Source organism: Narcine bancroftii, chromosome 4 (assembly GCF_036971445.1).
Source record: "Narcine bancroftii isolate sNarBan1 chromosome 4, sNarBan1.hap1, whole genome shotgun sequence".
NCBI classification, from domain to species: domain Eukaryota; kingdom Metazoa; phylum Chordata; class Chondrichthyes; order Torpediniformes; family Narcinidae; genus Narcine; species Narcine bancroftii.
In genome coordinates this window covers 82,878,998-82,895,661 of record NC_091472.1, presented here as the reverse complement: position 1 = coordinate 82,895,661, position 16,664 = coordinate 82,878,998, and the positions used below count along the sequence as shown (strand labels likewise).

Below are 16,664 nucleotides of genomic sequence, written 5' to 3'. Positions count from 1 at the left end.
GAGGTCACCCCCTGCAGTAGGCTAGTGGTCATATCAACACACCATGGGAGGGGAGGGTGCTGTTTGATGGTCAAACTCCTCAGGGGCCCCTGCACGCGCGAGATCTGGGATGGAGACAGTGTCCTTGCACCCATCCGGGTAGGCCATGTATACATAGTTGGGGTTTGCTTGAAGAAGCTGAACCCTTTCAATCAGTGGGTCAGTTTTGTGCCCCCTTGCGTACTTCCATAATAGGACCGGCCCTGGGGATGTCAACCAGGATGGCAAGGTGGTCCCCGACGCTGACTTCCTGGGGAAGGAGAAAATTCTTTCATGAGGGTTTGCATGATGGCAGAACATAGAAGTGACCTGATCGTGTGGAGCGCCTCGGGAAGGACATTCTGCTAGTGAGGGACTGGTGCTCCTGTTGGCTTAAGGGCGAGGAGGATGGCCTTCCACAGTGGCATTTTCCCTCACTACCTGGCTGTTCCCTTGGGGGTTAAAACTGGTGGTCCTGCTGGTGGTGATACCTTTGGCCGGCAAGGTATTGGTGCAACTCGTCACTCATGAATGAAGACCCCCAGTCGCTGTGGATTTACAACAGATTTCCCAGGATGAAAAGGTTGCACAGTGCCTTGATGACTGTGGTGATGGTCATGTCTGGGCAGGGGATGGGAAAGGGGAAACATGAATACTCATTGATGTTTGTGAGGAAATACACATGGTGGAAGGGAGGGGGCCCTTGAAGTCCATGATCAGGTGTTCGAAAGGCTGTGTAGCTTTTACCAGGTGCATCCTGTCTGCTTGGTAGAAGTGCAGTTTGCACTCGCAGAGCCGGCAGACCCTAGTCATATCTCTGATGTCCCCAATGGAGTACAGTAGATTCTGAGATTTTATGAGATGGAAAAATCTTGTTACTCTGGGTGGAAGAGGTAATTGAGGAAGGTTTTGTGGCAGTCTTTCTGTAAGTTGGCACATGTCCCTCGGGACAGGGCATCTGGGGGCTCGTTGAGCTTCCCCACTTGGTACAAGATGTCGTAGTTATAGTTCAATCCTCCACCTCAGAATCTTGTCATTCTTTATCTTACCCCACTGTTTATAGTTAAACATGAATGCCATGGCTCGTTGATCTGTGATCAGGGTAAAATGTCTGCCAGCCAGGTAATGCCTCCAGTGCTACACTGCCTAACTATTGCAGGTTGGCCAGTAGTGGGGGAATAGTGCAGATGGAGGGGAAGGTGGCCAGCTTATGAACGGTGGGTTGTAGTCTGTGAGGGAGGGCAAAGAGCCATCATACTACATCATAACACTTTTGAGGTGGCCCTGGAAGTCCAACCCTGGCAAGCAGAGCTGCAGCATTATGAAGTCCATATAGGTCTGCATGGTCAGCATCAAGGTGGAGTAGATGTGGATCTCAACCAAATGGGATTTTGAGGTTAGGGAGTCTTTATAGTTTACTGGCCTTGCCGTTAAGGGAATAAAATAAAATTGTGAATAAAATTGAAGGGCTATCAATAACTTGAAAGACTGGAGTTAAAGAACAAAAGGCTTTTATTAACAATAAACTTGAAGTGTATCTCATGCTGTGACCCAGGCTTTTGGGGGAGGAGTTATAGCGTTGAAGCCTTTATACAGGGTCAAGTGTGTGGAGCCACAGTACAGTTACAGCAAGGGGGCAGAGCCAGATAAATGAGTAAACAACAGTTCACCACACTAACCACAATAACTTGTCCCTGGTAGATAATCCTCTTCCACAGTATACTTATTGTTGAGGGAAACAGCCACAGGAGTTCTCTGTACTGACTGCCTATTCCCCTTCCCTCTTTTAACACTTAACTAGTTACCTGCCTCTTGCTTTTGGGTGTGACTGTCTCCCAATATCTTTTGTCCATCACCCCCTCTGCCTCCCAAATGATCCAGAGTTGACCCAGCTCCCTAACCCCATCTGTCAGGAGCTGCAGCTGGATGCATCTCTTGCAGGTGTAGTCATCAGGGACAATTGTGCTCTCCTAGATTTCCCATATCCTGCAATTAGAGCATTCCACTTAAGGTGAGAAACAAAAAAAAACTAGAAATATTCTGAAGGTCAGGCTCCATCTGTGGGAAACTGAAGAATTTCAGTTGGATTTCTATCTGTTTTCTGTGTTGCAAGATTTTTGAAGCTGTTTCTCCATCTATGGATGCAGTTTGATCTGCTGAGCTTTTTTCAGCATTTTCTCCTTTTTATTTTAGATTTCCATGATCTACATTTTTTGATTTTCAATTTATCCGAGGTGTTCCTTTATGAAATATTGCTCTGAAACAACTTTTTTTTTTAATTTAGAAAAAAGCAAGGTAACAGGCCCTCTGGCCCATGAGCCAGCACCTGCCAAATATGCCCTATGTGACAAATTAATTTACCAACCCCTATATGTCTTTGCAATATGTTAGGAAACCAGTCAGCTGGAGGAAACACAGGGAGAATGTACAAACTCCTTACAGACCACACAATGGATTTGAACCCAGGACCCTGGTGCAGTAATAACATTGTGCTAACCACTGCACTAACTCTGCTGCTCTTTATCTGTATCCTAATCTCAGCCTGCATAGCTTGACATATGATTCTCTACCAAGGACAAATAGGGGTTAATTTCATGTACAAATAAATGTTGCAGAAACGGGTCTGAGTCCTCTGTGGTACTCCCATTCCTTGGAGAACACAGGTTTGGTTCAATTTTGTCTGTCTCCTTCAAAATCTTATGAACTTCAGAACCAATGTTTTTATTTTAGTGAGTTTAAAGCTCCAAGATTTCATTCTAATCAGGCCTCCAGTGTTCAGTTGATAAAACAAATAATTTTTATGATATCTTGTCTTCATTGACAGTAGTTAATAATCTTCTATCACTTTGTTTGATGATTGAGGGTGCAGAAAGCTTTACACTGAGCTGTAAAGTAATTTGGGATGTTTTATGTTCAGGAAAGTTATTTTGAATCCAAATCATTTCTATATTTTAAAGGAACTTATGAGAGTGAGTTTAAATGACAATCTATGTGCAAAAGCAATTCGTAAGTTGAGGGGAATTTTTCCTTCCTGCACATTGCCATCAAATTTACAAAAAGTGAGCATTATTTCCACACTGTCACTTATTTACAAAATGAAGGGACTGGCAGATAATATTCCATTTATGGGTGACAAAAATAAAGTCTGGTCCATAGTATTTCTGTTGTCAAGTGTTAAGTAACAGTCCCCTTTTGGGAGTCAGCACATGATAATTAAACTGAGTGCTACCCTATCTGTTACCACCAGATACTGTTAAAAAGCAAGTAAAACACCCAGCCATTGGACTTACATTTCTGAACTGGATTATTTTACTTGCTAGATCAGTAATTCTCAATCTTTGTCATTCTACTCACATACCACTTTAAGTAATCCCTATGCCATCGGTGCTCTGTGATTAGTAAGGGATTGCTTAAAGTGGTATGTGAGTGGGAAGAAAAAGGTTGAGAACCACTGAGCTAGATGGTTTGAGATTATTCAGATTCCATTCATTCTTCACATTTATGCCTCTACCTAACCCTTTGAGCTATTCTGTGTGGCCATTTGTAAAAGAAAAACAACATGTCTATACTTACCCTGGTGCAATGGATCTAATGCACGTGGTTTGAATCTAGTACAAAACACTGGGTGGATTTGTAAAATGTTAAAGCAGATCCACCTCTTTGCCATCCATTGAGACAAACAAGATCAAACTACGAAGGCTGTACTACAGGCTTTAATTAGCTTAAAACTTGTACACAAGGTTCAGCATCCCTTCTGGCTCCATGTTCTCTACTGTCTACACAAGGGCTGGTGTGAGCCTTTATACAGTGTCAGTGATTGGCAGGGAGTAGGTGGAGCCACTCTCCCAGGTTACCGCCCTGTAAGTACAGTGGGTTTCCCCCTGCAGTAGGCAGGTTGGAATGCAGACAGGCGCAGGCAGACACAGACAGTCAGGTGGTTGTATCACCACAAATAATGATTTTTTAAAACTCAAATGGGAATCATAAAGCCTCTGAACTTTTTGAAGGCCCATATCTGTTGTGCATTGGTTATATTTTGTGCCTTCAATGTATAATAGAAGCAAAATTGAATTGGCCAAAAACTTTGCAAGTTTTTTTTTAAAAATGCAAGCAATGAAACATAAGCCAAGAAATTGCACTCAGTAGCACCTAATTTTCATGTGCAGTTCATTGATAGAACTGATTTTACCCTAGGGTAAAATGCTACAATAGTTTCCAGATTGGTCTGTGCATTTCCTTGAGCAAATCACCTTAATTTAGCTGATGTCAGTCATACACCTCATGACATCACAAGTTACATAGTGCATGCCTTCTCCTGACTGACATAAATTAAAGCTTTATGACACAATTCACCACCTTTGTTGAACACCAGCAGTACAACTAGGAGGTGTTATCTTGATGCTTTTGTGTCTATTTAAAGATCCCCTGCTGATCTCAGGAATGCTCATAGCAGCCTGTTCAAAATCCTATCAAGGTTCACGGAGTGTGCTAAAACTAACAAGGATTCTTTTTCAGGTGGTGAGATATCCATTCTATGGATGTCTATGGATGTCTTCATAGTGCTCTACTGGGGGCACTCCTTTAGTAACCTTTCTATCTGAGGCAAGACAGGAGTAATGCCAGCAACTGTCACATCAGGCTGACATTAGCAAATACTAGAAGACATTTATCTAAGGTGAGTGGAGGAAAGTTTAGGGGAGATGTCAGAGGTAGTTGTTTTTTACATAGAGAATGGTAGGTGCCTGGATTGTAATACTGGAAGTGATGGTGGAGGCAAGTAGAATAGGGACATTTAAAAGTATCTAGGATCGGGACACACATGTAAGAAAAAAAATGGAGGTAAGGAAGGATTAGATTGTTGTGGAGTAGGTTTACAAAAGTCAGCACGACATCCTGGGCCGAATGTTCTATGTTCTAATTTTCTCTCGCCAATTATGGATAATTTTTGGATTATACAAAGATCATAAATTATACTTTTCTTTGGTCTGTATGATGATTCCAAAGAGCTAATGCTCCTTTGTGTGAATTTCTCTTTGAAGTTGAACTATTATTTCAAATTTCAGATTTATTATCAGAGTTTTCTTTTCTTTGGCTTGGCTTCGCGGACGAAGATTTATGGAGGGGTAATATCCACGTCAGCTGCAGGCTCATTTGTGGCTGACAAGTCCGATGCGGGACAGGCAGACACGGTTGCAGGGGAAAATTGGTTGGTTGGTATTGGGTTTTGGGTTTTTCCTCCTTTGCCTTTTGTCAGTGAGGTGGGCTCTGCGGTCTTCTTCAAAGGAGGTTGCTGCCCGCCGAACTGTGAGGTGCCAAGATGCACGGTTTGAGGCGATATCAGCCCACTGGCGGTGGTCAATGTGGCAGGCACCAAGAGATTTCTTTAGGCAGTCCTTGTACCTCTTCTTTGGTGCACCTCTGTCTCGGTGGCCAATGGAGAGCTCGCCATATAACACGATCTTGGGAAGGCGATGGTCCTCCATTCTGGAGACGTGACCTACCCAGCACAGTTGGATCTTCAGCAGCGTGGATTCGATGCTGTCGGCCTCTGCCATCTCGAGTACTTCGATGTTAGGGATGAAGTCACTCCAATGAATGTTGAGGATGGAGCGGAGACAACGCTGGTGGAAGCATTCTAGGAGCCGTAGGTGATGCCGATAGAGGACCCATGATTCGGAGCCAAACAGGAGTGTGGGTATGACAACGGCTCTGTATACGCTAATCTTTGTGAGGTTTTTCAGTTGGTTGTTTTTCCAGACTCTTGTGTAGTCTTCCAAAGGCACTATTTGCCTTGGCGAGTCTGTTGTCTATCTCATTGTCGATCCTTGCATCCGATGAAATGGTGCAGCCATTATCAGAGTACATATGTGACATCACAATAAACCCTGAGATACTTTTTCCTGTGGGAGAGGCTAGTGCAAAAAAAACTGAACAGAGTATACATGTAAACAAATAAAGAAATGTAAACAGAGAGGGAAAATAAATTAAGTGCCAAGAGTCATTAAATGAGTCCCTGATTGAGTTTATTGTTGAGGAGTCTGATGCTGGAGAGGTAGCAGCTGTTCCTGAAACTGATGGTGCAAGTTTTGTGACACCTATAGCTCTTTCCTAAGGGAATAGAACATTTGCTGGGTGGTGGGGATCATTCGTGAATGCTGCTGCTCTCTGACGGCAGCATTTGCCATAGATGTTCTCAATGGTGGGAAGGGGTTTGCCTATGATGTCCTGGGCTGTTTCCACTACGTTTTGCAGGACTTTATGTTCTGGGGGTATTGGTGTCCCCATACCAGATCAAGATGCAGCCAGTCAGCACAATTTCCACCACACATTTTTTGAATATTTTATTTTAAAATTTTCTATACATGTATTTAATAAGCAATTAATATAAAACAGTAGGAATTTAAATTTAAGAGAATTTCAATCATTACATGATGGTTATAAACCCTCCATCCCTAAACTTCCCCACCCCTAAAGAAATTTGTATATAAAAAAGAAATAGAGTAATATAAAGAAAAAAGACATCATGGAATGCACAGAAGCTTGATTTCCAACACACAGGGTTCCAGCAAAATGTATATGATCAAATTAGGGAAGAAGATTAACACAGGTCTCGAGAGGCAGGAAGAACATCACTACATACTTATGCCTAAAATTTACATATACGGGTTTCAAATTGTATGTAATTTTCTCCAAGGGGATACAACTTTGAATTTCATCTTCCCATACCCAAGTGTGAATCTGAATTCTAAGTCACTGCAATATACTTCCTTGCCACTGCTAATGGTATTTTAACAAATTTCATTTGGTGTGTTGATAATTTCAAATTGAGTCGTGTTCCTTCCGTATTTCCCAATAAAATTAAATCTGAGTTTTGTGGAAATTCCCTAAGTCCACCCAAAAAAGGCGTTTCCTTGGGACATGACCGAGTTGAATGCAGGAAAGTTTCCATCTCCTCACCACACCTAAAACATTGATCTGATAAATCTGATTTCCTTCTTTTCAATTTTTGTGATGTAAAAAATTATTGAACTAGTCTATACCTTAGAGTAATATATTTGTCATACAATCTTGATAGAGATCTAACAATCTTTGCTCATAAATTGTAATATTCAAATCCAGCTCCCACCTCTGTCTAAAGTTATGAACTCTATGTTTAGGAGTTCCTGTTTGTAATAAAAGATACATTGCCGAAGTAAATTTCTTAGTATTTTCCCTCCTAATAAGAGTTTCCACCTCACTATAAGTATCGCTGGACCTAACTTTTCCCTTAAATATGCTCTCAATTGAAAATAACAGAACAGAGTATGATTTGTTTCCATATTTATTCCTTAATTGTTGAAATAATATCAATTGGCCTTGTTCATAACAATCTTCAATATTTTTAATGCCTTTACAAAACCAAGTATTTAAAACTCGATTATCCTTTGAAAAAGATACAAGATAGTTTTAAATCAGAGGCATCTTGGGCGAGCGACTTCCTTTCATTCCAATTATCTCATTTATCTTGTTCCAAACAGTAATCAAGTGTTTCAATTATGGTATTTCTTTAACACCAACTATTAATATTGAATCCCATTTGTATATAAATTTCTCTGCTGATCTCTCTCTCTTATTTAATTCTATTTTAACCCATGCTGTTTCTTCTACTCCTTCAAAAAATAAGAAGTGAGAAATCTCATTTGAGCTGCTTGATAATAATTCTTAAAATTAGGAATCTGTATGCCTTCCAATTCATATTTCCACATTAATCTTTCTATAGAAACTCTTGACATTTTACATTTCCAGAGAAATTTCCTGACATATTTCTTTAATTCTTGAAAAAACTTTTGAGATAATAATATAGGTAAGGTTTGAAAAATGTATTGTATTCTTGTGAATATATTCATCTTAACAAAATTAACCTTTCCTACTAACATTATAGGTAAAATCATCCAGTTTTTCAAATCAATCTTTTTGAGTAATGACAAATAATTCAATTTATATAAAATTTTAAAAATGATTATCTACATGAATCTCTAAATATTTAATCCTATCTTTTGACCATTTAAATTGAGCATTTTTTGGACAATAACTATAATCTCCTCCATAAGGGACATAATTTTACCTTTGTCCCAATTTATTTTCTAGCCAGAAATCTTTCCATATTCTTCCAAATTAAAATGTAATTTTCACTTGGAAGTCTCAGGTTCTGTCAAATACATTTAGAACATCATCTGCAAATAAACTAATTTTATGCTTTTCTTGACCAACCCTAAATCCCTTAATTTCCAATTAATAGCCCATTCATCTAGCCTCCCGTCATCACCACCAATCCCCTTTTGTATTCCCATTGAACCTCCGACTGCATTCATATATATAGTACAAATTTAGTAATCAAGTTTGCAGATGACACCACAGTGGTAGGCCTGATTAAAGGGGATGATGAGACAGCCTATAGGGATGAGGTTCAGCACCTGGCCTTGTGGTGCACCAATAACAACTTGACACTCAAGACTCAGAAGACCAAGGAGATCGTCCTGGACTTCAGGCTTGCCAGAGGCCACACTCACATCCTGATTTACATTAATGGAGTGGCGGTGCAACATTTGTTGAGCATTAAATTCCTTGGTGTCCCTATCCCGGAAGATCTCACTTGGTCCCTGAATTCTTCAGTTCTGTTTAAAAAGGCACAACAGCGTCTTTATCTTTTGAGGAGCATGAGGAAGACCCACCTCTGTCCCAGGATACTGTTGAATTTCTATACATGCACAATTGAGAGTGTGCTAACATATGGTATTCTTGTGTGTTATGGGCATTGTCTTGTATAAGATCGCAAGGCACTCCAGTGGATAGTGAAAAATGCCCAACAGATTATTGGCATCCCATTGCCTACCATCTATAGGGAACGATGTCTGAGCAGGGCAAGAAACATCATCAAAGATGCAATCCACTTGAATCACTGACTATTTACTCTTCTCCCATCGGGCAGACGATGCAGGAGCCTTCACTTGCACACTGATAGGCTCAAGAAGGGCTTTCTTGACAAAGCTGTGACAATGTTGAACTTTGAATCATGGTGCTAAATGGTGCTCCACTCACATTGTAAAATCAGTACTTTTTAAAAGTTCATTGTAGAAAAGTGTTGGTTTTAATTGCGCGTGTTTTATTGTATTGTATATAACTTAAACTTCTGTTTAGATGCTGGTTGTATTTCATTGGCTGGTTTATTGATACAATGACAAAAAAAGTGAATCTAATTAATGAGTGATGAACACAAAAGGCTAAAAGGATGTGTCACGAAAGATAAATTGAGCACGGGATTTAGTGTTGGATTGTTTGCAACGAATCTGATGGGGAGCTCATCAGCAAAAGGATTTGCATATCTATGCCCTCAGGGGGGGGGTGGGAGGGGTTGTGAAGTAGAACTGGTTAGTCCTTCATGAGATGCAAGCTGATGTCTGAACGTGTGACAAAATGATCGAGTAGTATTGCTGTTCTAGAGCTCATTCAGACATATCTTTTTAGGATGATAAAATTTCTTCCAGCATTGCTTAAAGGTGGAGGGCTTCAGACAACCTTTTAGATTGTAGTTCTATGCAGATTTTGCTTTTGTGCTGCCACTTTTGACATTTGCGCAGATAAGCATATTGACAAAACAGTTGCCTCATTGGTGAGTGTGTGCTGGGACATACCCAGACTTCAAATAATTTCTGACACCAAGCTACAGGTCAAAATTTTGTTTTCTCAGGTGATGAGCAGGGCCAGTGCTATGGAAGAGGGCTGGTTTTGGGAGCAAAGATCTCATAAGATGGGAACAGAGATGAGAAAATACAGAATACAAAAAAAAACATGAAGTGAGAGTTCATTTATTTTCCTTGCCCTACTTAATTCTTTTTCCTTCAACCTGGCCAACTTTTCCCACTCTTAAGGAATGTCCTACTTAGGCAGAATGAGAACATATGAGGTAGGAGCAGGAGTGGACTATATAGCTCCATGTGTCTGCAGTACCATTCAATGTGATTATTACTGATCACATCTACAGAACTCAAATTCCCTGCACTTTCCCCAGTATGTTTGACTCCTCTATAAAAAAAAATTGTATATAAATATACAAAGGATGTGCTTGTACCAGATGGAGTAGAATGAACAATTGCAAGGCTATTTCTAGGACTAGCATTTTAACAGAGGAAGTATTGTCCAGGCTGGGGTTGTTAAGCAGGAAAAGACTGCACAGAAATCAAATTGATTTTTATAGAATTAAAATGCCTGTGGCAGAATAGCTGGAAGGGCCCATTTTCAAGTATATGGGGACTAGCAAGAGGCCATGAAGTTAACATAAATTTTGGAAGGATTATAGAAGCAGTGAGAGAAACTATTTCACACAGATGCCAGAAAACTTATAAACTTCCATAGATATGTACTTCAAATGGAATCTGTGAAGCAATACAAATGGCATGTGATATTGGGAGGTATTGTAGTAAACCTCTCTCTACTTTTTCCCAGGTGGGATCACATATTTATGGATAGATGAATTAAACGCCATTCTCCACTATCAATGGAAATTCTGACGGAGATGCAATGAAACTCTGCCAGTATCTGAATCACCTTACTGTTCTGTTTCCATACCACTGAAAGTTTATCTGGGCCCAATCATATAAATTGTTATTTAGGAAAGATGATAAAGATTGGAAGATCCTGAAGTAATGCCAGGATTGAGAGGCTTTAGTTAGCAGGAAACTTGAGAAGATATGACCTCTTGATACTAAACTGAGGGGAAACAGTGGTGTTCAACATTTTGATGCATTTAATTTCTCTTTTAGAGATATTTTCACCAAGTTACTATTTGTCTCTTTGTAAGTGAATGATACCAATGCCAACAGAAGGAAAGGGTGGGAGTATTATTATTTGACATAGAAAGAAAGAATGACTGAAATTTAATCAATAATAGCCTTTAAAAGAGAAGTGGTTAAATACTTGAATTACAAAAATATTTAAATTGATGTACTTCCACACTAAATGTTGATATTCAACTTGTGGTTTGCAATATGTTTTGTAGATGTAAATTAGTTGTGAGATTTATGAGCTATTTAACAATCTACTATGTATAAAATAGACTGGAAATTCAATAAACTTCTTGAGAGTACGGCATACCAGTCTCTGGATATGCTTCAGTTTCTAATATTATGAATTAGATGTTTACCTGAGCTGAAAAATATTTAAATTTATTTTTCTAATTGAAATTTAAATTTAGACATACAGAACAGTAACAGGCTCTTTTGGCTGACGAGGCCATGGTGCCAAATTATAACCAATTGATCTACAGCCCCGGTACGTTTTGAAGGGTGGGAGGAAAATGGAGCTCTCGGAGGAAACCTATCCAGACATGGGAGACCATACAAACTTCAACAGACAGTGCGGGATTCGAACCCTGGTCCGGATCGCTGGCACTCTAACAGCGTTGCGCTTACCATTATGCTATCTGCGCTGCTCCTGCTATGCTAACCATGCCATATTGAAACGATTACTATTCTTTAACAAAACTTATGAAACATTCCTTCTCTCTTTCAGAAAGGATCTCCTCCCCAGTTCAACCACATTGCTGCCATACCACCCCTCTTTCGTAGGCTAAGCCTTTGTCGAGCCAAAACATCAGTGGAATATCACCGTTTTGTAAGTACTAACCTAAAGGTTAAAATGTAGTCAAGGTCACATCTGGGTATAAGGTGAGGTAGGCAAGTCAGACAGACAGCTCTCAAACTCAGAGTTACCACTGGGACACAGCTGGCAGAGTTTGTATCAAGTCTTTGCACCCATCATTAACATTCAATGAATGGGTGTCTGGCGGGAGAAATAGAATAGTTTTGCCTTGCATCGGAAAACCAAAGATCTTGCATTTGATGCCCATGTTTTACTAACATCATAAAGAGACATGTATTTCCTCACTTGCATTCAGCTACAAGCTATCATTTAAATAAAGACAAGATTGCACTTAACCAAAATAATTTGTATCAATATAATAAATTACTTGTAATTTATTAGTTTACTGGAATAAAATGGATCATTCATTTCCACATTCATATGCCTCATGGCAATTGCCTCCCTGTGCCTGAGATCTTTTTTGAAACACTCTGGTGGATATTGGTCACTGTACCTTCTTTTGCCTTTGACGTACAATATATTTCTGTTACATTCAATAAATTTGTTGGCCTTTAAGATCCACATCATGCTGAGATGATTTGGATCTAACCCTGAGAATGTTGTTTTGATGATAGTGTTTGAACAAATCCACTCGCACACACATGTTGTGTCAATGCCTTTCATCAGCAGGATGTGAAAAGAATCTAATACAATTATTCCTTTTTTTAATGAATGGAAGTGTAATCCATTATTTTTGTAAATGATTTTTATTTTTAGTTAAATGATTTTCAGTGATGTGATATTGTGAAGAAAAAAAATCCAAAAAGGAAATAGTTTGTAAGGATACCAAATTTCAATTTCTTCATGAATCCACATCCCAAAACCAACTTAATTTTTAAAATAATATTATACTGAACCAAATCCTAATCCTTTGCATATAAAAGGAGCTCACAGGTGGGATGAGCTGAAAGCGTATTATTGTTGAACATGAGGAAACATAGTTGAGGGCAGTGCAGGACTGGATGCTCAATGTTAAAGGGCATGAACATTTCAGGTGTGACAGAGGAAGGGTAATGAGAGTGTGAGTAATATTGCTGATTAGGAAAATAAATATGGCAGAAATCAGGGAGAATATCCTGGCTGGATTGAACTGTGCAGCCCTATGGTCAGAGAGGGCTGATCACTTTAATAGGTGATACTAAAGGCCTCACAATAATCAATGAGAACTGTAAGTTAAGATATACATACAAATTGCAGTATGGTATAAAAAGAAAGGGTTGTAGTAGTGGGGATTTTAACTTTCCAAATATTGAGTGGGATAGGTTTGCTTTAAGGCGCTTAGACTAGATGGAATTTGTACAATTCATTTGAGATCAATTTTTATAACAACAAATACAGAGTCCTCCTAGTGCTCAGTGTTATCTTAGGGAATAAGGATGGGCAAATGGTGGAAATACTTCTGGAGCAAACCTTAGGAAACAGTGACCGTATTTTGGTGAATTTCATATTAAAATAAATTGGTTCTTAGAATTAAGGTCTTAAGATGGGGAGGGCTGATTTCAACGGTATAAGGCAAAACCTGGTGAAAATAGATTGAGAGAAGCAGCTAGAGGATAAAAACAGCCTGTAATAAATGGGAGGCATTTAAATCTGAGATAATACAGGCTTAAAGTCCGCATGCTCAATGAAGGGAAAGAAGCAAAATTGGTAAGATCAGGATATAGTGAACAAGGGAAATCAATGGTTTGATCAGAAATAAGAAGGAAGCAAATATCAGGGCTAGTCATCTGGAGTCGAGCAAGTCATATGAAGTTTACACGGGATGCAGGACAGAGTTCAAGAAAGAAAGAAAAAAAGGACCTTAAATCACCTTGACAAGCAGAATTAAGGAGAATCCCAGAATTTTTTTAATAAGTGTTTTATAAGCAAGAGGATAGCTAAGGAAAGAATGGGTCCCTTCAGGGAAAAATAGTAAACTTGTGTGTGGAGTGAGGGGATAGAGTGGATCCCTAAATAAATAAATAAATAAATAGATTTCAATTATATTCACTAGGGAGAAGGATGTGGAGGCTAAACAAAATCATAAGAAATAGCAACAGGAATAGGCCATCAGACTTGTTGGGCCTGCTCTGCTATTGAAAACCTGCAGGACTACGGGGTTGAGATCCTGTCTGCAACATGTAATTCTTCTCAATTGTGTGGTTGAAACAACAATTAGTACTGGTGTCTTTGTGGATCTTTGAAACAGAGCCCACTGATGAGAACGAATGGGATACGTGCTTCACTAAGAGATTTGGTGAATGTGAGGCTGAACAGGAGGGGATATTGGATCTGAGACAGAGACAGCTAAGATAACAACAACCAATGGCTAAAATTTGTCTTTTTTTCTTAAATGTTTTTATTGATTTTCACAAATAAGCATGTATATATGAAACATTTATGGAATACATAATATTAATAGCATGACAAATTAGATAACTCATCAAGCAATAAAGTATATAGAACCATATATCAAAATTACATAAAGAAGAAAAAACAATTCACATACAGGTTGATTTTGAACCCAAGGAGTATGACTAAAGAAAATATGTATTTGGTTCATGAAATAAAATGGCAAATATAAAAATTTAAAAATAACCTTATGTCTAGAGGTTATGAAAGTAATTTAAGAATGGTCCCTGTAGCATTTGAAACCTTATATTTGAATTATTAATTGAATAATGAATCTTTTTCTAAATTTAAGTAGGACAAAATGTCCCTCAGGAATTGAGCATGAGTGGTTGGGGCCACATCTATTAAAACCAGGGTTGACGCCAAGGGGAGGCATCCGCCGGCATTGTGTCTCCCCCCCCAAAAAAACTGTCACGGCCAATGCTCGCCATCAGACCCACCTCCACCACCTCCGATGTCACTGGCAGCTAATGATGCTTGATACCATTAAAGCAGCTCTCTCTGCACCTACATTGGAAGGATGGATGATGGTAACCATCTCCCAATACCACCCCCCCCCATGAGTCATGAGTGGGTTTTTGAGCCTTGCACCATGTCCCCTCCCCCAAACACACTAATGGCCCCCCTCTAACATTTGCTCTGGTGTCGACGCTGATCTAAACAAAATTGCATGTCTAGCCAGGAGAGATGCAAAAGACTTTTAATTGGAGTTAGAAGAATATCATCTTCTCCAGTTGCACCAAAAAAAGCAACCAGAGGATTAGGCTCTAAATTTATGTTTAGAATTAAAGATAGAGTTTTAAAAACTGCTCTCCAGTATTTTCCAAGGCTAGAAAATGTCCAAAACATATGAATTAAAGAAGCCTCTTCTCTTGCATTTATCACAGTAAGGATAAATGTCTGAGTAGATATAAAGTAATTTAACTTCAGACATATAAGCCCTATATACAACTTTAAATTATAATAAACTATGACGGGCACATAAGGATGTACTATTAACCAGCATAAAAATTAAATCCCAAACTTCATCTGTTAACGCAAGGTTTAAATCCTGTTCCTAGGTATTTTTAATTTTTACTAGAGGGGCATGTCTCAAATCCACCAGCTTATCATAAATAATGGATATTAAACCTATGCAAGAATGTTGTAACCTAAATAACACATCAACAACATTCGCATCAGGTTCCCGAATAAAATCCAATATCTGAAATTGAAGAAAATGTCTGATTTTCAAATACCTGAAAGAAACGAGTATTGGTAAATTGAACTTCTTAGAAAGCTGTTCAAATAATGCAAAATTATTAACAATAAAAAGATCTTTGAAATGTCCAATACCTAATCTAAACCAGTTATGAAAAACAGGATCTTGTAAAGAAGGTTGAAAAAGATGATTGGAAAAAATAGGGCTTGAAAGAGAAAAACCATGAAGTCCAAAATATTTTCTAAACCGCACCCAAACTCTAACAGCGTGCCTGACAATAGGATTGTCAATTGATTTATTTAAAAATGGTGGGAGTGAGTATCTAAGAAGATCTGGAATGGAAAGGTTTTTTAGCAGAATTCACTCCTTCTCCCCATAACTCTTAATTCCCCTGTCCACAAGAACCTTATCTAACTTATCCAGAGAATCCACCTCTACCACCCTCTACGGCAAAGCATTCCACAGACCAACAACTCACTGGGTTAAAAAAAAATTATCTTTGTCCCAGAGGGCCTTTTCTGTATTCTTAAACTATGGCCTCTAGTCCTAGTATCCCCCAATATCGGGAACACGTAATCAGTTTCTATCATGTCCCATCCCTTAATAATTTTATATACCTCAATCATATCTCCCCTCATCCTTCTAAATTCCAACGTATAAAACCCCAGTTTATCCAACCTTTTGGCATACGTCAATCCTGCCATCATGGGAACTAACCTTGTGAATCTATGCTGCACTCCCTCAATAGCAAGAATGACCTTCCTCAGATTAGGAGACCAGAACTGGTTACAATACTCCAGGCGTGGTCTCATTGGGGCCTTCAAAAGATGTAGAGATTACTCCTAATCTCTATTCCCCTTTTTATGAAGGCTAACATGCCATTTCCCTTTATCACAGCTTATTGAACCTGCATATTAGCTTTTAGTGACTGATGTACAAGTACACCTAGATCATGTTGCACTTCTCCACTCCCTAACTTTGCTCCATTTATAAAATAATCTTCCAATCATCAGCCCACTCACCTAATCAGTCCAAGTCCTCATGCATTTTCCTAACATCTTCCCCACACTTCACACTGCCACCAAATTTTGTGTTGTCTGCAAATTTGCTAATGCTATTTATAATCCCCTATCTAAATCATTAATATATATGATAAACAATTGAAGACCCAGCACTGAGCCCTGCAGGACCCCACTTGTCACATCCTGCCATCCTGAAAGTGGCCAGTTAACCCCAACTCTTTGTTTCCTGTTTGTCAACCAATTTTCTATCCGATACCATGCTCTCTCATTTTGTCTACTAATCTCCTATGCGGGAACTGTAATACCAAAATAATTAAATTGGTTTTCTACAATCTTAAATGGGAAATTAGTATACA

The 16,664-nt window shown here is 39.0% G+C and overlaps 1 protein-coding gene across 4 annotated transcripts in view; it reads left to right on the top strand.

Annotated features, from left to right (window-relative positions):
- The window catches only part of pcsk2 (proprotein convertase subtilisin/kexin type 2), a 344,834-nt gene that overhangs the window by 29,538 nt on the left and 298,632 nt on the right, over positions 1-16,664 (top strand). For 3 of the 4 annotated variants that reach the window (XM_069931793.1, XM_069931790.1, XM_069931791.1), the window contains one exon: positions 11,566-11,667. In XM_069931793.1, coding sequence (XP_069787894.1) covers positions 11,566-11,667 — 102 coding nt within the window. Of the gene's footprint in view, positions 1-4,610; positions 4,694-11,565; positions 11,668-16,664 lie in introns of those variants that run through there. The other variant, XM_069931797.1, reaches the window with a different exon arrangement.